General features: G+C 43.1%; 1 protein-coding gene across 2 annotated transcripts; it reads right to left on the minus strand.

The window, feature by feature from the left end:
* Positions 1 to 3953: 3953 nt before the first annotated feature.
* BMP3 (bone morphogenetic protein 3) lies at positions 3954 to 22642 on the minus strand. 2 transcript variants are annotated; one of them, XM_035552382.1, is made up of 4 exons: positions 22294 to 22642; positions 15797 to 15816; positions 10666 to 11553; positions 3954 to 4145 (listed from the first exon to the last, which is right to left on the minus strand). In XM_035552382.1, the coding sequence occupies exons 1-4, from the start codon at positions 22640 to 22642 to the stop codon at positions 3954 to 3956; spliced, it is 1449 nt and encodes a 482-aa protein (XP_035408275.1). The 2 variants fall into 2 exon arrangements, with proteins under 2 accessions (XP_035408275.1, XP_050566416.1); XM_050710459.1 differs by lacking the exon at positions 15797 to 15816 and having other exon boundaries at positions 10666 to 11573.
* Between the last annotated feature and the right edge of the window lie 320 nt (positions 22643 to 22962).

Consider the following 22962-nt stretch of genomic DNA (forward strand, 5'->3'; position numbering starts at 1 on the left):
AGAGGCTTGCTCACAGTCTGCTCCTCACGGGGGACTTTGCTCCCAGAGTCCTTGGCAGACTGAGGCAGTGCTTAATCTTTCAGGACAGCCTATCTGAGGAGAGAGTTTGAGAAGCTCGAGACATTCTCTTGGCATCTTTTGAGCCAGCCATAAAAATAACGCGCAGGCATTAGATATTATATAATTAGATGGGAAGCAGAGCCATTTATCAATTAATACTATTTCAAAAAAAACAACAGGTGGCAAAAGCCCCCCATGCTGATTTAAGACTAAAATGGTGATTAATAACATTAGCTGGAAGTTATTAAGACCCTAGTAATACAAAGTTATATACAGAAATCATTGCTTATTTGATTAATACATTACTGATGCTAGACGTGGCTTTACTTAGAAAGTTGCATGTAAAAATAAAAATGCAAAAACAAATCCTGTGCATAAAATGTCTCACATACATAGTTAATTGAAGATAACACTCAGTATAAAGTTGGAAGAGGCAGATCAAATTTTACTTGGAAGATTGTACTTGTTCTACATGACAAGGTTAATGACAAAGACTGGCTTTATCCCAGTGAAAACCGAGCATAGCATATTGATGCTCCTTTTCAGGTCAACTCCAGGCTGCCTTGTAACAGCAGCGTAAAGCATTGCCTATAGTCTTGAACTCATCTTCAGTCCCAAAGAGTGACTCAGAGCACTGCTGCGCTGGAGAAACTCCTATATTTAGGTAGTGCCTCTGTTTTGGAGTGCACAAGCCAGGAAGCTTGGCTGCCAACACCCTCTTCTGATCTGGGAAACTCCTGCCATCCAAGGGGTGGGCCCAGGTGCGTCTGACCTCTGCGGAGCCCAGTTCCTGGCACTGCTTGTGCCAGGCACGGTTCACACACCCAGCTGAGCCCAGTCCTGGCCTTCTGGCCAAGAGCCAGCGGCTCCAAATCCTCCCTCCCACTGCAAACAGGACACTGGGGCTTGGACAGCATTCCCTGGGGGACTGACTGCCACTCTCAGCGGCAGTGGTCTCTTTTGCAGTGTGAGGACCCATCCCATGAGGATTTAGAAGGCTGCAAGGTACTTTCTCTGCTGTGTTTGGGAAGGTGTAGACTGGTGCTGTTCTGAGACAGGAACATGCTGTCATCCTAAGGCAAGGCGATGTGAGGAGAAATCCAGCCCTCAAGTGCTGCTGAGCTGCGCCCACCTTTCTATGGAAAACAAGATGTGCACCTTGAGAGCATTCAGCCTGTACCGAACAGCAAAAATTACTGTAAAGGAAAGGATTTTGGCAATAAGCTGTTACTCATCACCAGCTACCTCACCCTGAACAAAGAAATGGGACATACTGGCACAAAGCCGAGGTTGCCTTGTCAAGCTGCACGAAATCTGTTTTGCAACAAGCCCTCTACAAATAGCAGATTAGATTGGGTTAGGTTTATTGTTTGAGCTTGCGCACTGTTTAGCAGTAGCCATTATCGTGCAGAACCGCATAAACAAGGTATTTATCCATGCAGCTATTACAGAAGGCAGCTAGGGGAAGCCCCTACCTCTTCTCGTGCTTGCAGGGCCTGCTGTCCGAGAGCCGGAGCCGCCTTCCAGCTTAGCCAGCGACCCCCCCATGTGCCCTGGTGACACCGGGCCCTGCAGCAGAGCCGGGGGTTCACAGGTGAGCCCCACAGGACGGGCAGCCTGGTGCACGTCGCTGCTTCCGACCGTCCTTAAAGCCACGGCTGGAGCCCCCACAGCTCAGCAGCACAGACAGGCTCATTTTCACCACCAAGACACAGCACCGAAAAGCTCTGCTGTCTGCAGCTGTCTGTCATTTCAGCCAGAAGAACAGCACAGCTTTTTTACTCCAGTTTTTAAGTCAAGCTGATTTGCACACCGAATGTCTAACTTTTCTCCAACATATGGAAGCAGATCAAAAGAACCTTGATCTAAATGCACACAGCTGCACACTTACTGCTTACTTTTGATGGCAATTCTGCTCCTATCTGATGAAGATGGCACTTACTCTGTAAAAATGGAGACTTTTTTCTTGCGGTTCCAGGGAACTAATTCTTCAAGGCAATATCCTGCTACAGAGCTCTTGGAATCCTAACATAGGACAATCAAATCTGATAGCTGTGCTAATTACTGTCACTTAATTGCAGGCAGTAAGAAGGTATCAGATTGTAATTTTGGGAAATCTGACTGCACGGGTATGCTGTTGAAGCAAGATAAGGGAAGGACTGCAAACCTAACTTGCATCTGGGACTCATCTTGTTGTCCACCCCCCCCCCTTTATTTTTTTTAATGAAGTGAAACTCCTGTCAGCTTCCACTGAGACTCTGCGCACTAAAAAGTCATTGCTGAAAGGATCCCTAGGTTGTGTGTTCCACATCCACGCCTCTCACACCTACGCACATGCAAATTACTCAGATTGGTAAACATGATAGCACCACTGACCAAATACAAAAATCAATCATCGACTGTTTAAATTAGCTTCATATAGTCAAGAAACTGCAAGAAGGCATTTACATAGGAAAACTGTTATCACCTTCAATACACCAAGGAATCACCGACTCCAAAGTAGAGAACTGAACTCTCTTGACCATGGGGAATTAATTTATTCCCTATGAATATTTGCCCTTTAAGTACACTACTTCACACAGGCAGTTATGTAGATTACTTATCAAAAAGGTGGTTCAATGTTTACTCCTAGCACAAACTAAAACATTGTTCTTGACAGCCAGAAGTGCTTTAAAAAGCTTCATCTGCTACAGAGAATATTGCTGGAAACAAAGCCTGAAGTTTCTCTGACATTGACCCAATAACAGATATAACTTTTTGCTCATGTGTTTATGATTCATTAAATCGCTTTTTTCCTGCTTGTAGTTTTGCACAAAAATTTTCCAGGTGGAATGCATGTTTTGTATTTTTGTTGTGCAAAACCTGCTAGTAAGAAACCTTAAATTGACGGAACAGATACAGCAAACTTGATTTTCCGAGTAGAAGCATTGAGAAAAAGAAAAGCTACTATTTAATTAACGTGACAATCAAACCTCACCAACCAAAGCTAGTTTTGATAAAATAACTGTAGTGAAGGTCTACTGGTAAGAGTTATGCACCAAATAATTTCACGTTAGGAATCAACTACAATAATTTACTCATAGATTATTTGCAAATACGTTCTTGAATATTTGTTATGAACAAGTCACTCAGCCACTTCACTGAGCGTGATACTTTCAAACCCTTAGCCTGCTGAGTTTCTACAGTGGCAAGAAAGAGAAGTCTTTGCTTTTGAGATACCACAATTTCACATGCAGCAGTAATGTGTTTTGTGTTCTTCACACCAAGGGCACTGACATCTAGTAATATGTTAACAAAAATGAATACACACATGCAGTCAGTGACATGTCATACCAAGGAAATATATGTCTAAGTTGGATTATCTAAGGCTCTTAGAATGTCAGATTTTTTTTTCTTCGCTGCACTACTCAGTAACCTAAGGCAGAAAGCTTAACTTTAAAATGATTAATAGTATATTTCTAATCTCCCTCCCCATTAGTCACCAGAAGAACGGAGACAAAAATTAACAGCTACTGCTGTTTCCAAAATCATGTACAAAAATAGATCAGTATGTCCTTCTGACAGTCTCAAAAATCTTGAAGAGTCTTCGGTAGATTCCTCTTTCATCTCTGTATTTCTACAGAAACAGTCAGTCCCCATTGCCATGGGTTACATCTTGGTCAAATTCAAAGATAAATGAAGTTCATGTTCCCTTTCCTTGGAACTGCTGTTCAGAATCCATGTCATTTCCATCCTTTTAGTTTGGATAGATTCAATTTTTTTCCTTCCCCCTTCCCCCCCCCCCCCTCAAAAGGGAATGCATTGGCAGTGCAAACAAAAAGTAGAAATCATAAAAAGAACCTCACAGAATAGCAAGTGATCACCTTAGCATTTCAAAAGGGTCTTCTGAGATGTTATCGGCATGCACAGGATTCCACTGTCATGTTGGGGTACACCTTAAGAACCACGTTCTTATTTTCATCAAAGAACAAGATACTGAGAGAAGACATTTTGTCCGGAACACAGCAAGGCTCAGGAATGCCTGGGACTACTCCGACTGCTCTCACTATACTCTGGATGGTGGCATGGTTGGATGGCTTCAAGGCCTGCAAGAGAAAGATAAAAGCAGAAAATATAATTTCATGTATGTTAACAGGGACCTGTATACTCCAGAACAAAACTTGTTTCTTAAAGAAGGGCCCTGTGGCTGATTCACTGTAAAATCTGTCTTTTACTAGACTATTTCCAGTTGTCACCATACACACCCCGAGCCAGGAGCAGGGAATATGACCTGGTGTGGCCTGGTTCTGCTGGCCACTGGATGTCACTGCAGCTCCACTGCTTTCAGCTAGAGCATCCCACTCAGGACAGGGGCCTCTTGCTCTCGGTGGGACATGCCTTCCCAGGAAAATGCCCAGGCAGCAGACCTTGCACCAAGGTGTACCTATAGGTCAAGGCAGTCTCTTCTGATGTAAATTAAGTTTCATGTGGGCTGCAATTTAGTCATAAACTTGTACAGCTGGGAGTGAGGCAGTCAACATGTTAGCAGGCTGATTCATTAGGGGAGCGAAATAAAATACAACTTCTATGCTGGGAAGTCAGGCTGGTGGAATATGAGTACATCAGGGAAAAAAAAAAAAAGGATAAAACATATACAGAGGAGAGTATGGAAATACTTCATGTCACAGTGCTAACTCTTCCAGTTTGCTGTCTTCCAAGGTTAGGTTGTTTTGCTAATCCTTCCATGCCAAATCACTTCTCATCTTTAATATACATCATCAGTGACACTGCTGAATAACTGAGCCCTCAAATCCCCTGTCAGTTGTACCTTATATTATGGTGACATTTTGCTCTAAAGGACTAAGTTTCCTGGATTAATACTCACATAATTTGAAACAAATTTTGGTTTAATACAAATGAAAAGCAAATCCGAGTGGTGAGATAGTTATTTCACTATATTTGTACAAAAAAACCCACAACAAACAAAAACCAACCAAACAAAAAAACAAAGACACCCCAACAACCCAACCAAACAAATAGAATATGAGTTCATTCACAAAATGAAAAGTGAATATATTCAGAAAAATGAAAAATAAATATCCTAAATTTTACTTCCAACACCCTCAAACCCTTCCAAACCCAAATAGCTGTAAGCAGGTGAGCATGAAACATGCACAAGACAGATTTTAGCCAGAGACTTATTTTTGTAAGGGTGAAATTTTAACAATGCATCTTAGAGCTCATCTTGCACACAGAACCTGGGAATCACATGGTTAAGTATGCTCAGTCAGGTGTCACTGAGAAATATATGGAACAAGATCGGGCGGGCCAAATTTGCAGTTTGTGGTTTTGTTGGGATAAGAGATGATTTGTGTTGCGATAAATCAGTCTTGAGGCTTAGATATCTACCTACCTCATCTGCAAGTCCTAATGACCTTGCACACAAAAATCACAGGAATAGCTGTGAGGTACCGGCTCGTCAAATCGCTTGTGCATAAATGTTTGTACATTTAGAGGTATCTGCTTCCAGTTCAGCTGGCTATGGATGCCTAACCTGTCCCTTTTTAGGAAGGGATAGCTCATGACTCTGCATTTTTCCTCTTTCTCACACAGACAGATGTTCCTCGAATTCCAAAAGAAATGAATCAGAATGGACTTTTTCCATACCACATCACTGAAAGCAGTCTCAAGTGAGAACTGGAACCACTTGACGGAGAATTGGAAAGGATTCACTGGGGAGCACTCAGCCATTCTTTAGGTACACATTAAACATAATCTGATTTTTTTTTCCTTCTAATGAGGAGCCTATTTTGCATGCAGAAAGGCAGAGCAACAAATGATCCCAATCCTGCGTGCCTCTTGCGTCTGTTTACAGTCTGACAGACTCAGAATTTTCTCATGTATACTCAGGATCCAAGCCCATTTTAAACGCAAAGGTTGTATAAACCCTGATCTTTTTTCCCTTTGCTGTTTCAGTCAAAGTTTATCAGAAGTGAGATGGAGACATGCAGTGATGCTCTGCTTAAAATACAAAAGCAAAACTTCTTGAAGTGTCCTCTTAATAGCTATAGATCTCCCAGCATTGTTACAAACCCATTACTCTCAATCTAGCTGGCAGATCTTAAGAAAGACATTTTTGGTCATTTGTTTGCTTTTAATTCAAGGGTACCTATGTTCTTCAGCAGTAGCTTATAAGGATTTTTAAAGAGTCTTAGATCAGTACACAATTCACATTTTTCTATAATTTCTCTCTGCAAAAGTATGTGAAAGCTCCAGAAGCATCCAGGCCTGTTCCTTTACTCAGCTCCAGGGCAGCATTCTCTACAAATGTCACTGGGAGCCCAACACATTGCTTAGGCCTGCTGATCAGATGCAAAGAGGTAAAATATCTAAATATTTTAGTGAGTGCTTTTCAGAAAACTGAAACCCCCCTCTGGGTACTAAATGGGCATTATGCCCTGCACAAGAACGGGTATTTAGGCCACTGCGTCTGGGCCGCTGATGCTCTGTCCAGCGCATGCTAATGAAAAGCAGGCAAAGATTTTCTTTTAGGAGGTGAGGCCATAAGGAGCAGTGGGAGGGAAAAATGCTGAGCCAACTCCTAACTGCCAAATCTGTGAATAAGTACAGCTATGGCTAAGGCTGCACCTGCTAAGCTGCATGCATCCTTGGGAGACTTGGTGCCCTGTTGAACTTCATTAGAGATGTATTAGGAGCAGGGCACATGATGTCAATTACGAGCTTTCATTCCTGACCTGGGAGAGGGTCTGCCTGGCCTGCACACTCCGTGGTGTTCTGCAAGCCCAACACACGTGGGTTTGAGAGCAGTCAAGCCAGCTAATTGAAATCAGGGAAAGGGAAGGGCCGGAAAGTTTGGAGGTGGAGAAGGAGGGGGAAGAAGCACATCTGTTCTTAATTACCAAACAGGTTGTCAACTTTAGGAGTTCACCCTCCGCAAGGGAACATTATATACCCATAGGCACAGATTAGTTTGTTATTGCCTGATGGTTACAGTATCACTTTGCAAACACAGTCTTATTAGCAACACCAGATATTAGGTATGCCCAAGAATAACACATGAAGATGATCTAGAAGATGCTTGCTTCACCTTTATATTAATTCAACTTTTCATTTTCCTTGGAAAACAAGGTCATTTAAAAGATGCACAAAAGGAACAATTTGAAATCTAATACGGACAGATATCTGCCAGTTGCTCCCAGGGAATCAGACTTACCATGAGGTTTCAGTTACCTGCTCTCTCAACAAACTATCTCTTTGGAGTACATGGCAGCAAGCACTCATTGTCACGGTGTCCATGTACCTATAATGCTCTGATTCTATATTCCTCACCCAACTGAGTCTAGGGAGTTTTGCACAGATAGGCCAGATCAGACCTTTTTGTTAGGATTTGAGGAAGAAAACTGATGTCCTGATTACAGTGGTGTAGGCCTGAACTACATGGCTAGCTCATGGCAATCAGACCCGCTTCATATCAGAGAAGTCATTCAAACGCCGCTTTACTTGCCCACTCATCTCTCCTGTTTATTTCTCACCTTTCTTCTACTGTAAGATTTTTTAGGACAGGGACCACTTCTGATTGTGGGTACATGCCTGTCCCAGGCAGACCGAAGGGGTGAAGAGGAGGGGAAAGAATATGCCCTTGAGACTGCTGGACTTAGCTACAGTGACAGTAGTAGCTGCAAGTCTACTTATTTGGGTGGATGGGGTTAAAACACAACATATCAGAGGCCAATGTTATTATTTGCTGGAAAGTAGATCCTGATTTTGGCTAAAATACATTTGGCTCTGTATGACAGAAAATCTTTTTATACGAAGTGTAATATGTCAGGGGAATTAGCTGAAGACAGACGACTCATAGATAAAGATGGAACTCATCTTTCACCCAGGCAATATCTGTTAACTACCCTTCAGCTGTGCACGCTGTAAATACCTCCCTGTCATGCCTCAGAGTGCCAAACAGAAGTTCAAACAACAATTAAACTTCACTTTGTCTCTTCAGAACCATTGGTTACTAAACTCATCTCAGGGCATTTTACTTGCCAGGAGCATTTTTATAGCTTTTTTTTTTTATTATTATTTTTCTTCTTCTCCCCAGAGGTTTGAAGTTACTCTGGGTATTAAGCCCTGAGTTTGCGAAGCATGTCAGGGATTTTCTGGTTGTGGGTACTAAAAGAGGCTCTGCATACAGAAAATGAACCTTTTTATTATGTTGCTTCTTTATTATTACTCTGCTTTTTGTTTCTTGTGATTTATGTATCTCTCTGAAGATAGTTGGTGCTCTTTTGCTACTGGAGTATCCATGCTCTCCAAGTCTAATCTTGACTCTTTCTTGTATTCTTGTCTTTAAATTAGTATTTAGTATAAAATTAGTATTTAGTCTTGTATTCTGTCTTAAATTAGGTATTTCCCATCAACTGAGGTAGGATTAGATTTCAGTAGGAGCAGGGAGAGACCAGTAACAAATGCTTCTAAAACCACTACCTTCAAAACTATTTCGGTGAAAGCCTTGTTTGTTTTTGAACATGCACTTTATCGAGCAATCTTAGTTTTGACTTATACCTCATAGAGACAGAAGAGGCACTAACCCTGAAATATATGGTATGTATTGACTATTGAAAGAGAGCTTTTCTTAAAGCCATTGCTGCCTCAGAAGGTAGAAGCCTATTTTATGTCTGCCAAATGAAAAACAAACAAACAAAAAAAAAAAAAAACAAAACCAAAACGAAGCAAAACAAAAACAAAAAAAAACACACACAAAAAACCCACACAACAATCTAATGAGTGGGCTGTAATGGTTATTCTCTAACAAATGCTAGATCATGGGTGTTCGTAAGCACCTCAACTATGATTTACTCCCCTGAAAATGGAAAGAGCCAGAGCTGATAACTTTATGGAACAGGAACCTAAATACTTTTGAGCTTAACATGAGACAACTTCAGGCCTTTCTAAGAGGCTACTAAACATTCTTGTCCTAAATTATCATCAGAAATAGAAGAACTTGACTGAAATTGACCTCCAGTAGAATCACTAACTGTCTGAACCGTACTTCATGTTTGCTTTATGACTTTTGCAACTCTGATGGTAGCCCACAGCAAGTAGCTCATTTTAAGTGAAGAAGATTTTAGAGGCCAGGATCAGCTGAAGACATTGTGTTTGTGTGAACGCTTTTGAATTAAAATACTTTAGCTTTTCTGGTTTAACTGTCATGTACCATTTCCTGCTAAACAGAAGTCCAAACAGCACTCTTATGGTTGGGATAAAGTTCTTATAACAAAAGCTGCATCTGGAAATGTCAATCCACTTTCAAGTATATGGTTACAGTGGGCAGTGAAAAATTTGTCTGTCCTTATAGCTACAAGTTCAAGACCACTGATCTTAAAATTTCTAACCTGTATGTTGAGTAAAGCACGGTTCCCATCAACAATAAAGTTAAAGGCACAATGCCATTTATGCACAGGTAGTGACTGTTTCTCTTTCTATTCCTTTTAATTTTTTCCCCTTTGATCTGAAACCTGAAAGCCTGCCATTGCAGTTTGAGATAGTCAGACAAATCATCTCCTTCAAACAGAGGCTCCTTCCTTCCTCAGCTTGCTTTATTTGGGCTCCATCACCTTTGGTACAATTCGCCACCTGTCATTTTCAAAGGGTGGCTCCCTTGACTCCTTAAGCCTCTGAGATTCCACATGAATTTTGAAACAGACTGCCAAGGCTTCATAGCATCAGGAATAGGGACTCTTGAACATGAGGTTTCAGTGAGACCAGATGCCCTACTTTCACTGAAATTTCCTGTAGGTGTTATTTGAGTGTACCCTTCATTTTATGCCAGCCTTCAATACTGCATCTCACTTTTAGGTCTTGGTAGACTTCAGGGGGAAGCACACTGCTAATAATGACATTGGGCATTTGATTTTCAGGAGCTGATTTCATCTACCAAAGTCATGGCGCTTCTTGCTACCCACATGCAATCTCATCAAAAGCAGAGGATATTGCAAAAGGCAGTCTGTCGGGAACCATTGCAAAAGGCAGTCTGTCGGGAACCATTGCTTCTGGATCCACTTTGTCACAGAAGTGAGTCATTTGGATCTTTGGCTTACATGCAGAGCATCCCAACTGCTCCTGTAGCTCCACATACTCTCTGTCACTCTGACAGTAATGCCTCATGAGGCACGCATTTTTCCTAGAGGACGCTGTAATGACTGACCCCACTGCAGGCCTGGCAGCAGAGACTTCTTCATGGTATAACTACTACTGTCTAATAAGCAATTTTCTGTGTCTGGCCTGTATTATGTTTATTAAACAGGCTAATAACAAGTTCACAGATCATTAGCACTATTCAGGAAATGTTTTATGGCAATTTGGGCTCTGGACAAAAAACTAATACCGTGTAATGCTTTTTTAATTATCTTTACAAGCCTGTTTTTTTTACTAGCTGTTTTAACCACTACTCCTGGCAGTACAAGACAAAGATACCACTTATTTTCTATATCCCGATACATAATAGGTGACCAGCTGCATTTTACTCATACAGAAGAAAAAAAAAAAAAAAAAAAAGAAGTGCATAGTTTACAATAACACAAAGTGCAAAAAGATCAGTAAAGACAGTACCTTAGGAATTGGGAACTGACATTCCCCTGAGCAGTAATAGGCATCAAAGGATTTAGGGGAAATAATCCACTCGCTCCAGCCAATGTCTGCAAAATCCACCTTGAGATAGCGCCGGGCGCAATACCTTGGCTCATTCCACTGCTTCCTCCTCGCCTTCTTCAAGGTTTGCTCATCGAACTGCAGAGTCTGGCTCTTCTGGTGATGATTCTTCCTCTGCTTTTTCTTACTCTTTGCCCTCTCTGCCAAACGTGGCTGGAATGTTTTGTATGATTTTCTGTCTTCCCATCTCTCATTCTCATTGTACCGGTACTCAGCTCCTGGAAGCTCATTGTTCTGCAATGGCAACAGGACATTTGTAGAGCGTTTCCGCCGCCGCTTCCCAGTGCTGCTCCTTACATGGTTTTCTGGCCTAGGAAAGACCCTTGTCAGAGGATTACGGTGCCCTTGCAAACTAGACACAACGCTCTCTGGCTCTGAAATAGCAGAGTCATTGGCATATATCAGAATGTAAGGTTCGTAGTAAGAAGGTGCCCTTTTCCATGGGTGATGGCTTGTCAAACCCATTTTGACACTGATCAGAAGTTCATTGTTTTGTTTTGCTTCATGCAGGACCTGAGTGATATCCTTCCACTGCCAGGAAAGGACATCCCTGTAAGCACTGGAGACATTTATTAGGAAATGTCCCAGACTCCGGGTCTGGTTCCCAACAGAAGGAAAGGTCCAAACTGAAAGATGTACTTGAATTTCAGGTTTTCTGTGCCCATGAGAACAGCCTCTGGATTGTGAACAGTTCCACTTAGCATTCAGCAGATCACCGATATAGTAATATACCGAAGCTGACAAGATATTTTCAGACTTGGTGAGTGAAGTCAAGTTAAAAACATACAGCTCCTGGCTTCCAGGGCTCCCTAGAAAAACAAATATTTAGATAAGAATATGGGCAATTCAAATTGTTATGGAAACCAAAAGGACCAAACCATATTACTTTCTAGGTTATACATTAAGTTCATGGAAAATTTTCATGCAGTGCTTTGGGAACAGGTTAAGGCCATTATTCAGAATAATGACCAGCTAGTAAACTGGTGACCTTAACATCACATACTTTCTGTCTGGCTTCCTTCCTTCAGTCCAGAAAAACTCATACACATGCTACCACTCCTTTGATTCCAGGAAACAAACTAGGTCATAGGAACACAGGTCGATAAGAGATGCACTGAAGGCTGTATCTATCATCCTTCTATCTATCATCCAAACTTGAGCAATATCATAGTAAGGTTTTGCTCTCCTTCCCTCTCTCTCTCTCTCTCTCTCTCTCTCTCTCTAAACATTCTCCCCTCCTTGCAAATACACCTTAGGTAACGTTGCTCTGTCCTGCCTACAAGTCTGTCTTTCTCTCTCCGAGACAAATGGGACATCAATGGCACTGAGCCATGCCTTAACCAAGATGCAGCTGAAGCTGGAGAAAGGCTCCCACTGGCTTTACCAGGCATTGGATTGTCTGTACTCTTCAATCATACTGATGAGCCAAAGCCCCCTCACTAGAAAGACAAGATTTGCTTCCTTAGTGATAGAGGCTGAATGTGACCGTGAGGAAGACAAAAAGCCTGGATTGAAATGGGGCAATGATTCTCATTGCTGCCCCAGGCTTTAAAATATGCTTTTAAGTAAGCCATTCGAGCTCTGATCACTGAGCTGTTCAATGCCAAAAAGCCTAGCTGGTTCCCTTACACCTCCCACTCCACCCCTCCGTGATCTGGGCTTCATCTACAAGATGGGAACTTGGGGCCTGGGTGGCAGATTCTAAATTTTCAATGACTATTAAAGAGGGACTCAAATACATTTAATGTTTGGTATAGCTACATATATTTATCAGGATGGTAAATGGGCAGGCAGAAGAAGTACTATCTATTTCAAAAGCTAAACCAAAAGACAAGTTGAAATCCTGTATTACAAAGGATGCTTCCTCTCAACGTTAACCATTCCTCCATGACAGTAAGACCAATTTAGTGGCCCCTCAAGTGTTCCTTTTTATGTATAAATGACACAGAGCCCTTCACAACCGCAAGGGTAGAATTGAGCACAGAAGCAAGCATTGACACCAGTCTTGCACACAAAGAAGGAATGCAGCTTGCCTCTAAAGACACAGCGGGGAGAAACACCAGGCTAGAACCACTGTTTTCATTTTTAAGGCTCAGTTGTCAACTGTGGAAACACAAACAATTCACAATTTGTAAAGGGCTAAAAACACACAAGCTTGTATGACTTCCTTTTGGCTAAGTCGGACACTAATTACAACAAAAGTTTCCCTCTAGAATAATCTGGACCAGGGTCACTTCAATTACACAGGATAAATTCAGTCATTCCCCCAGGACATCTCATCAATTTTCACGAGAATCAATAACAGAATATTTACTAATGTAGCTGGAGCTAAGCAGACAGTACTAGAGCAACCCTAATAACAAAAAAAAAGCCAAACCAAGCTGTCTTCCTCTGCAAGGTGGGAGGAGGGATGGGCAGTGGTGGCAAAATGCACCCACTAGCCTCTGTGCAGACAGAAACAAGCCAAGGACAATACATCTTCATGGTCAGGGTGTTACTGTATCATTTAGGAGGGATGTGGTGGAAAGTGGGGTTTCCACAGCTGTGAAATTAGAGAAGTCAACTTAACCACAGGTATCTTGCACAAACCCAGAGACACACTCCTAACACAGGAGTGAAAACATATGGCTGACTACTTTAATCTCCTGCAGAGTATGACAGAAAGGCTTGGAGGTGAGGCTTAATTTTTGTTATAAGATTTCCTGGTTGAACTGCAGTTATGTCTGTCCTTCAGAGTGGGAGAAATACAGATCCAAACGTTAAAGTGTTATCGAGACCTGTAAAAACAAGCTGTATCAAAAAGTCAAATATAGTCATGCAAAGGTATGCTCTACAGCCCCCCAAAGGGCTGGAAACAACCCAACACATTAGGAAAATGAGGCAACATGGAGTTAAATGTTTTTGACACCATAGCATGTCAAAACCCTCTCTAGTGGCTGGAGAGAAGTTATAAACTCCAGAGTTTTCCAAGAGTTGTTGTTTTGTCCCAAGGAATGAGAAGCACAGAAGATGTTCCTGTGCAGTAGGGAGGAACAGCCTCTCTGCTTCCATCCTCAAAACACTGTATTAAGCCCTCTACCAAAGCAAGTGAGAACAAATAATTTCCAATACTGAACTTTCAAAAATTTTGACAGCTTTATGCTCCAGGCGATGTTTTGGGTGACATTCTGTGCTTCCAGGCACAGATATCGTAACTGCTATTGTCATTCAGACAGAGTCCAGCGCATGACAATATTCTCCCTCTGTCTGCCCATCCCAACCAGCTAAGTGGCCTCTTTTTCTAACTTTATTTCTTTTTTTCCTTATCAATGTTCTGAAGAGTATATTAAAAGAGGAGAAATCATCTCACTAGAAATACAGAATCTTTCTCCCCAGTACACCACATGTATTGCTTCAGGAAATTAGGGGAAAAAAAATTCTCAGTGAAACAGGGAAAAAATACCAAATCATTTATGGAAGACACCATAGATCACACACTCAGCCCAACCTGACAGTGGATCACATAAGGTTCTGGTAGGTAAGTTCTTAATATCTGAAAACTAATGTACCAGATCCATCCAGTTTCTGGCTATTACTTATGCCTGGGATTTTCCTTGATTTTGATAAATTTTTTTAATTCATGAAGGCCAAATCCAGCTACTCATTACATTTCTACTAAGCTCACATGTGCACTTGACCTCTGCTTGGTTTGTAATCACTAATATTATAAGATCAATATATAATCTGTCAGAGCACTATGCATATCAGTCTTAGGAAATAGAATTTATGGTGTCTCACGCATGCCTGTTAAAGAAGTTATTATTTGAACCCCTGTTTAATATTAAATGACAAATTTTGATTTTAATTTTTAATAAGAATTCCATTTAACAAATACTGCTTGTCCTAAATTGGCATATTGTAGTGAAACACAAAACAAGTTGCTTTTGTTTATAAAGAAACTCTATCTGGCGTGAAACAGACACAGGAGGAATATATACTTTGATTAAAAGCAAAGCCCAAGAAGCCACTCTTAACTCCACACCAAAGACTTGCAGTAGGTGGTGCTATTTTCTCACTGAACGACCTCTGAGCTCAAGCCATTCTGAAGAGGTTTCAGATAATTCAGTTCACAAAATCATCTACAAGCAGGTTATTAGCATCCAGCACAGATGTCTATGGCTTTGCTGGCTCTCAGCTCAAAAAAAAAAAAACCAGCTGTGTGGCCCGGGTTTCTGTCACAACTTAGGAACACTGTGTCAAATCCATGATTTGTGTGACAGCAATACCTGACTGAGATGTGAGCACTGCACTCAAATAAGCATACTGCAGGCCAGTAATTACCCTTACAAGTGACAGATATATAAAGGAAGATTCAGCTTTAAAATATCTACAAATGCACCTTTTCCTTGGGAAAATTAAATTTGACTTAAATGAAACTTCATCCTCAATCCCAGACAACAGAAACTGCTGAGGGTCTGTCCCCACAATAACATAATTTCAACTACTAACCAAGGACAGGAGGTATTGAGTAGCATTTAACAACATTTTACTGTGAGGCATGAACCTTTCCGAAAGCCTCAGCCAGCTTGCTTTAGTTATGCTGTCTGATCTGAGCTGAAGCTTAGGTTTTATAATTAATATTTTTAACCCCCCAAACTTAAACCAAACCTAACTAGGGCTTCAGCAACTCCAATAACTTGTAGATGTTCATTATAACCAATATCTCCTAGTACGCTAGTATCCATTTAAAACAAAGAGGGGAAGGGAGCCAAACCATAGGGCCCATCACCAACAGATTAGCAGCCAGTGGGGAAACCTGGACTGTCTTAGCCCAGTAGAGGTCTCTGGCCAGTTTGCCTGCTATAAAAAGAGCTTTAAGGTCTCAAAGGTAACAAAATCTACTAAGACTAACAGAGAGCTTTGTTGCTAGAAGCATGAAGTCAGCTTTGCAAGTTGAAGGAAGAAAAACAGGCCCAGAAACCTATGCCCTGGGAGGTCATGGCATTGCAATAGCTTTTTTCTTACGTTTTCAGTATCAAACAAAAATGAAAACACCAAACATTTGAAGAAACTCTCCTTGTGCTAGCTGCCCAGAAGTGAAATAGTCTGTTGCAGCAATCGATGCTCTCCTCGAAGTATCTCGTACTGAAATATGACACTTTAGAGGGATGCTGGGTACAAGGTCTCCCTCTGCCTGGGCTGGCCATACTGGGAAGATCCTAAGAGCCAGGAGTGTCCCTGCACTGCAGACGGCTGCTGGAGCAAGCCCACAGCAGGGACCACCACCTTGCTGCCTGGCAAGGTTCTGTCACACATCTCTGAGCAGCTGTACTTGGTAACCTCGCACACATACACAGCAGCGCAAAATGTGATGCAATTGCAACTCAGTAATTATTACCTGAATAGCAGTAACTTGGTGGGCTCACTTCTTCTACTTCCGAGCACTGCAAGCAGCAGAGTTCTGTCAGAGCAGCATTAGCTGAGCTAGTCTTTTGTCTAAGTCTTCAAGGACTTACTTGAAAAGAGTTGTACTAACTCAGCTTTGCTCTTTTGTAGTACTACACAGGAAGCACAAACAACTTCCCTACAATAAAGTCTAAGGAGAAGATTTAAGAGGAAAGGAGCAAAGGAAAAATATGGGGAATGAAAAGAACTCCATGCAAGGAATACACTGCTACCTTTCAGATACTCCGAGGCCAGGCTTTAGTGGCAATCTCTGCTCCCCTTAAAGTGATTATCATATGTTGCTGGCAGCCTGCTGAGGAATTTCTGAAGACCAAGCTCTGCAGGACAGAGCTCTTCTGAATTGCAGCAGGTAAGACACAGCATCAGTGCACTTTCAGTATCATTTGCCTGTACCATGTAGAGCTTTGGAACAGCAGCCATGAGCTGGACAGGAAAGTACTTCACAGTGAGAACACCTCATTACTTGCATTCCTGTGGAATATAACTCAGGAGGTAAAGGCATGGATAGTAAAGTACATGGATAGGCTACAAAGTTATTGGCCTCCTCACCCCAACTGCAAATCACTACTCACCTGTATGTTCTCTCCTATTTTGAAAGAAAACCAGAACCCAGACAGACTTCCCCATGGCAGGGGAAAAGGGGAGATACATTCTCTCCAGGCCCAAAGCAGAAATGCCTTAACATTTTCATACAGGTGGTTGTCATACAAGTCAGGCTGTGCTCACTCACTGGGCTGCCAGCAGTTATTGGGGCTGAGACCAGCAAGCAACCCACCTCCTAGTGCTACAGCTGAAGTACTTGTAGCCACTCAATCTTCAGAGGCATGGCCTGTGCTTCCTCACCTTCTTGCAATAACCCGCAGCTGTTTGTATTGCCTGTTGCTGTTACTGGCATTAAAAAGGTATTTTAAGAAAGAGCAGTAGGTCTGTGGAGACTGACATCACCAGCAGGAACATATTCATGTTACAAGGGGCATTTCCAGGCATCAATAAGCTGGAACAAATCCACCAACATGTGGTGTGTTTACCTTTATAGAGGATGCACTGACATTTTTATGGACTGCCAAATCTATCCCATGGGTGAAAAAGGATGCAATAATGAGGGCTGTTTAGTTATATAGTCGTCATTAGCCATCATTTAAATGAGATATTAAAGTGGTGCCCTTGTGCCAGTGCACAGTTAAGAACATATCAGTGTTTCCGTTGTAAAACCTTGTTTTCATGGGTTCATAGGCCAGCTACGAAAGTTCACTCAGAGCTGGAAATGGGAAAAAGTTTCAGAATGGCAACACAGATTTGGAAGCCAGATTTCTTCTTGTCTCCAACCTTTGCTGTTACTTGATTGCCATTTCCCCCCTTACTGATTTGGGTATTTTGCAAAGGAAAAATATAGGATCCCGTTCTGCCTTTCTAAAGGGCATACAGCTTGGCGCCAAACTGGCTTAATTATTTCTAGCAAAGCAGGCAAGGTTGTAGCAGCTAGTAACTTGACACACAAAAGTAAAAAACCCATCACTCTGATTAAAGCTAAATAATCCCATTTAAGTTTAATCACTTCGATTAAACTTAACTTTGAGATGCAGTGATGGTACAATACTTAGGATCTAACTTACATGCCTATTTTGTGATATGAAGTGCATGAATATGCACATTGAACATCACAAATGTGCTGCACAGCATGTAAATCATCTCCCTACTACATGTTTTAAGCAGAAAGACCAGGTCTGAAAACTAAACACAACAACAAATCCAAAACTAACACATAATAAACAAGCAAGCAGGTAGCATCAATAAAACACAAAAAGCTCTGAAGGAGAATGCAAAAGGCTGGTTCTCCTCCTTCTCAGTCATAATTCAACTTCAGTTGGTAGAAGTAGGTCTACTGTATGAAAACAAAGTTGCACACACCGTCTCCTCAAGGCCGTAAATCTTCATGTTGGAACTTAGGTGCTCTAGAAACTGACTGACTGAGGGCTGTAGGCTAGTTCATCCACTTGGATGACAGCACAGTGAGACAGGTGGTAACAGAAGCCAGAAAATCCAGATCCGGGGTCTGGTCCTGACAGGCCAAATCTACAGATCCTGCCCGTCTGCCTTAGCAGATTCACAGATTTGGGCCCAGTTCCTTCTGCCTAAAAAGTATCACAATGCTAAGAAGAATGCTGTTGATTGCATTTTATTTATAGGGGCACAGAATCTCTTTCCCTCTACCCCACAAAAAAAAAAAACAACTTCAACAAAAAACAACCCCCCCCACCATGGTCATCTGCCTGAATGTTTTTAAAGCTCTTGTCACAAATGACCTTACTGTTACCAGTGCTGAAGAGGCTAGCATTGGGCCCCTGCTGATTTTCGCAGTCTGACGGCAGCCGGTGACTCAGTGGCTTCCCCATGCAGTACTTGGTTTCCCTCTTTGCGTGGGCATTTCACACCGCAACAAAGGAAAGAAAAGCATTTGAAAGAGGAGGAGAACATAGTTCTTAAACCACAAGAATTGGCCCAGGGGCAGGTGTAATACCTAAAATTACTTGAAATTCAGTCAATAAAAAAGAGTTTAAAGTAATTTCTGCCTGTATAGCTTTACTATAACATCATTAGAGGGACCCTCCAATTAAACTTAGAGTTTTTCAAATGACTCATTTGCAAGACGTGTTCCTTTAGCTATGCTATGATTACAAGTATTTTCAAAAGCAAACTGAAAGCCTTGTGTTCAAGGCTTTTATCTTTCCACTCTGCATTTATTCCGGGTTGTGCCTTTCCTCCAGGTCCAAAGCCCCAGAAGCTGCAGATCAGCACAGCTCTGCGGAAAGCACTGGAGGCAAGCAGATTTGTATCAGCCCGAGGGCTGGTCACTCATTGGTTTTGCTAACGGGCAGGAGAAAAGAAGATCCGCGTGCAGAAGCCGATGCACAGACTCACTCACAGTTTAAGATTACTCTTGCCCTAACTGTCAAAGCATTCACCTGTAGCTCACATATCGCCCTGTCCTCCCCGCAGCTTCCATTTTAGTCACAAGGGACGGAAAACCACCTACCGCTGTGGGACCTGCAGGCAGAGAACTGGGGAAGGCTCTGGCTCAGGATTTCTATTTAAGCAGAGCTCGCCGTGCTGCCTGGTCTAAGTAAGACAAGGGCCGCTAGCGCCATCCCATAAATATCCCACAACATTGCCCTTGTAGCCTGACACAGCTTCTCAGAAATCATGGGCTGAGCATCCTTTGACTAAATATGTAAAGGTAAACAAGGACAGTTCAGTCTGCGAGGAAAAATGGTGCTGGGATGGGACTGCATGTTCTGTAGATGATGTAAATCCTTACTGCTCTGAACATAGATCTGGGGCTTGGGGCTTTTTCAGCTTTGTCACGGGCATCACAGGTTATTTTTCTGAGCAACTCAAACTGGACAATTCTGTTCTGAGATAACTTGGTGGGAGAGATGAAAAACAAATTTGCCAGAATAGAGCACGTGAGCGGTCATCAAAGTCAAAGGCCCCAAATCCCAGAATGAGCAACAAACCACCAATAATCCAGCCTGTCTGTGAAATCTGGTGCGTGGAAGATTGCGGGGCAGCATCAGATGGACACCTGAGAGGTGCCCACACAGGGTAGAAGCTCTCACCCTGTCCCCTTGGAGGACTGAGCCACAGAAAGGAAAACTTGCATCGTGCTGTTGTTAAGGTGCTTCTTCTCAGTAACCATGTCTTGGGTTTTCTTTGGGCCTGTCTCCTGCAAGACTGCAGCTGTGACAGGCAGCACCACTTTCCTTGGACTAGAAACATGGAAGAGTTTCAACAAATCCTACCAGTTCTTGGTCTCATTGCACACCGCACTATCTTTTAGGGTCCCCAAAATTTGTCCTTTAGGGGAAAAACATGGACAGAAAGGTTTCACAGCTCTATTTGAGCGGTGTGTTTTGGAGAAGGAGTGGTTTACCTCCTGAAAATACATGGTTAAATTGCCAAATATATGCTCAAAATGCACATGAAGTCACCAAAGTTTTCCTTCAAGGCCTCTTGCTGCAAATGCAGGAGAAACTGGTGGATTCTTAGGGGAGTTCTGCTCATCGCAGACCAAAAGCTGTCTCCTGAAGGGGTTAGCAGCAGGGAGGGTTTAATGTGTGGAGTGAGGGCAACAGAACTGATTAACAACTGGTACGGCCACGTTATGGACAGGGGGAAGCCACTGGGAGACTGAAATCTGCAGCCAAGGAGCCTGGCGGTCAAAGCAGAGATCTGGAAACAAACCGTCTGCAGAAGGAAATACTGTGGAGGTGCCGTTTGCGTTGCAGGGCTGGCCGGGCAGTCGGGTGCAAGGAAGAAGCCAGAAACCAGAAGTCTTTTAATATTCCCCCGACGCCACCCTAAAGAACATTTGATCTAAGGTTTTTTACGGAAATGCACTCGTATGCCATCAATAACCATACAAACGAGCTGCTGCTGCCTACGGGGAGAGAAAGACAACAGCCAATTGGTTAAATATTTTGCATAAATACTTATAAAAGTGTCAAAAAACTTATAACCACTTCCAATTTATTGCTTTGGCACTTGAACTGTGAAAGTATTGGAGGAGGAGGAAAGGGATTAGTGAATAGTGTGTTTATAGGACTGCTGCCACCCAACGTCAAGTGAGAGTATAAATATAATCAGAAAGACCACAGAGATGGGATTTCAACCAAAGGCCTTCTAGGTTTAGAACAATAAATATCTTTAATCAGATATGCTTAAAGGAGAAAATACACTCTGTTTGGATTATACCTTTCCCCCTTTTTTTGTTTTGGATTATACGTTACTCTTTTCCAGTGAGGGCAACACTTAACTCAGAACAAAGGAACATATATTGGATTTATATTTCAAAAACTTTAGAAAGAAAAGAGAGTACCTTCTACATAAAAACTCCATGGGGACAGCAAACCGAGAGTCCCACCTATCCATCCTCTGAAACAAACGTATTTAAGTCTCTAGCCTCTAAATCCTCTCTTGTGGACAGAAACACTTGCGGTAACATATGATGGAGAGTGTTTGTAGCACAGAATCCTAACATGCCAAAGCCATTCAATTATTCATGGTATTTGATCTGTGTGCAGAGCTATCCTATAATAGACATTGTTGCCTTTGAAGAATCAGCAGTAATGACTCCCAAATAAACCTTAGCAAAGTCTGGCACCCAGCTCTCAGCAAGTTTTCTGGGAGACAAAGGAATCAGTGTAGGTCGCAAACTCCCAGACAGAACTCAGTTTTACTGCTGGGTCAACCCTTTGGTGCGATGAAAAATAAGAGACTGTCAAAGCAGGCTGCTCTGGATGGCCCAACAGTTGTCAAACAGCAAGTTTCCAGGATTCAGTGGATTTGGGAAGTTTATTACAGTGAGAGTCACATTAGGGTTGTGGCATTTCCATTGAGCCCTGACAGAGGTCAGATGCATGATGGAGCAGAGCAGTGGAGTCCAGAGATGCAGTGCTAAGACAGTGCTGCCTTCTCTTTCTGCTAGGACATGGTTCTTCTGGGATACTGCTATGTTATCCATGTCTCCCCCACCATAAATATCCTTTTGTGAAAAGTGACTTCACGTTTTCAGAAATCTACCCGTGCACAGCAGTCTGTAATCAGGACAGAGATCTACTTGCCGCTGCTGAAGATGCTGAAGTACAGCACCTGCCATGCACAGACTATCCTTGAGCTCAACTCATTCCCTATTGCCCTTAATCACAACTACCGTCAGCAGCATCTCAAAGTAACTGTTCCATAGATAGTCTAAAGGACCGCCAGCACGTTACTGTTCTCTCACATGCAAATCAACCCGTGATTTCAACAGAAGCTATGCATGCAAAATACTGATAAAAGGAGGCTCCAGAGAGGATATATTAATTAGTCCACTTCCCTCATACGGTACTCAGATATCATCCAGGAGAGAGGCTGCATACCGAGCTGAGCAGATAACCCGGTAATTAAAACACACGAGACAATGTAAGCACCGTGTCCCAAAACACAAGTGTCGCTGCAGGCAGCATTGCTTTCCTCATCTCTCTTCTCGCACCGAGCACCCTCCCCTCCACAGCGGGGCTCCCCGGGGGGCCGCTGGGGTCTCACCTGCAGCCAGCGGGCGAAAGCCGCGCACCGTGTTGCCCCGGCGGAGGTACGGAGCGGGCAGCCCCGGCGGGTCCTGGGGCCGTGCTGCTGCCGCCTGCCCACCGCTGTACTGGTCGTAGAGCCGCAGCATGTGCTCCGAGACCTTGTCCCCTGGCTGCAGCCGCTGTGGCCGCCGCTGCCCCAGGCTGTAGTCACCTGCCACGGCTCTGGCTCGGCCGCCCGGAGCTCCTGCCAGGGCAGCTCGTCGCCGCAGCCCAACCCGGCGAGCCTTCGGCACGTCCCCCAGCGCCAGGCACAGGCAGCCCCAGCCCAGGCACAGGCACAGCACCCAGCGGGCCGATGCCGCCATCCCGCTGCCGAGTCGCCCCTCTGTCCGGCACCGGGCGACACGACACCGGCACCCCCGATGAAGTTGGCTTCAGACAGATGCAGCCCCCGACAGCGGGAGAGAAACGGGGCTGTGCTCAAAACCGGAGACGGGGTTTCCTCTTGTCGGTAAAAAGAAAAGAAAAAAAAAAAAAAAAGGAAAAAAAAAAAAGAAGTGGGGTGGAGGAAAGCGCTGCCGTATAAACTGCCCGTCCTTCCCAGTGCTGGCAGTGAAGGTGTTTATTTCCCCTCGCTGTGCAGGTTGTTTTTTGGCGAGAGGTGGAGGTGTTGCTCTCCGTGCGG

The sequence above is a fragment of the Cygnus atratus genome, chromosome 4, assembly GCF_013377495.2.
Source record: "Cygnus atratus isolate AKBS03 ecotype Queensland, Australia chromosome 4, CAtr_DNAZoo_HiC_assembly, whole genome shotgun sequence".
Classification (NCBI taxonomy): Eukaryota; Metazoa; Chordata; class Aves; order Anseriformes; family Anatidae; genus Cygnus; species Cygnus atratus.

Bases quoted from the DNA above. Each gene is read 5' to 3' on its own strand.
- BMP3 (XM_050710459.1), bottom strand. From the start codon at position 22,642: ATGGCGGCATCGGCCCGCTGGGTGCTGTGCCTGTGCCTGGGCTGGGGC. The intron at 11,574-22,293 runs GTGAGACCCCAG...TTGTTTTTCTAG, and splicing joins CTTTCGCCCGCTGGCTGCAG to GGAGCCCTGGAAGCCAGGAG. The intron at 4,146-10,665 runs GTACTGTCTTTA...TTTCTCTTGCAG, and splicing joins GTCAGTTCCCAATTCCTAAG to GCCTTGAAGCCATCCAACCA.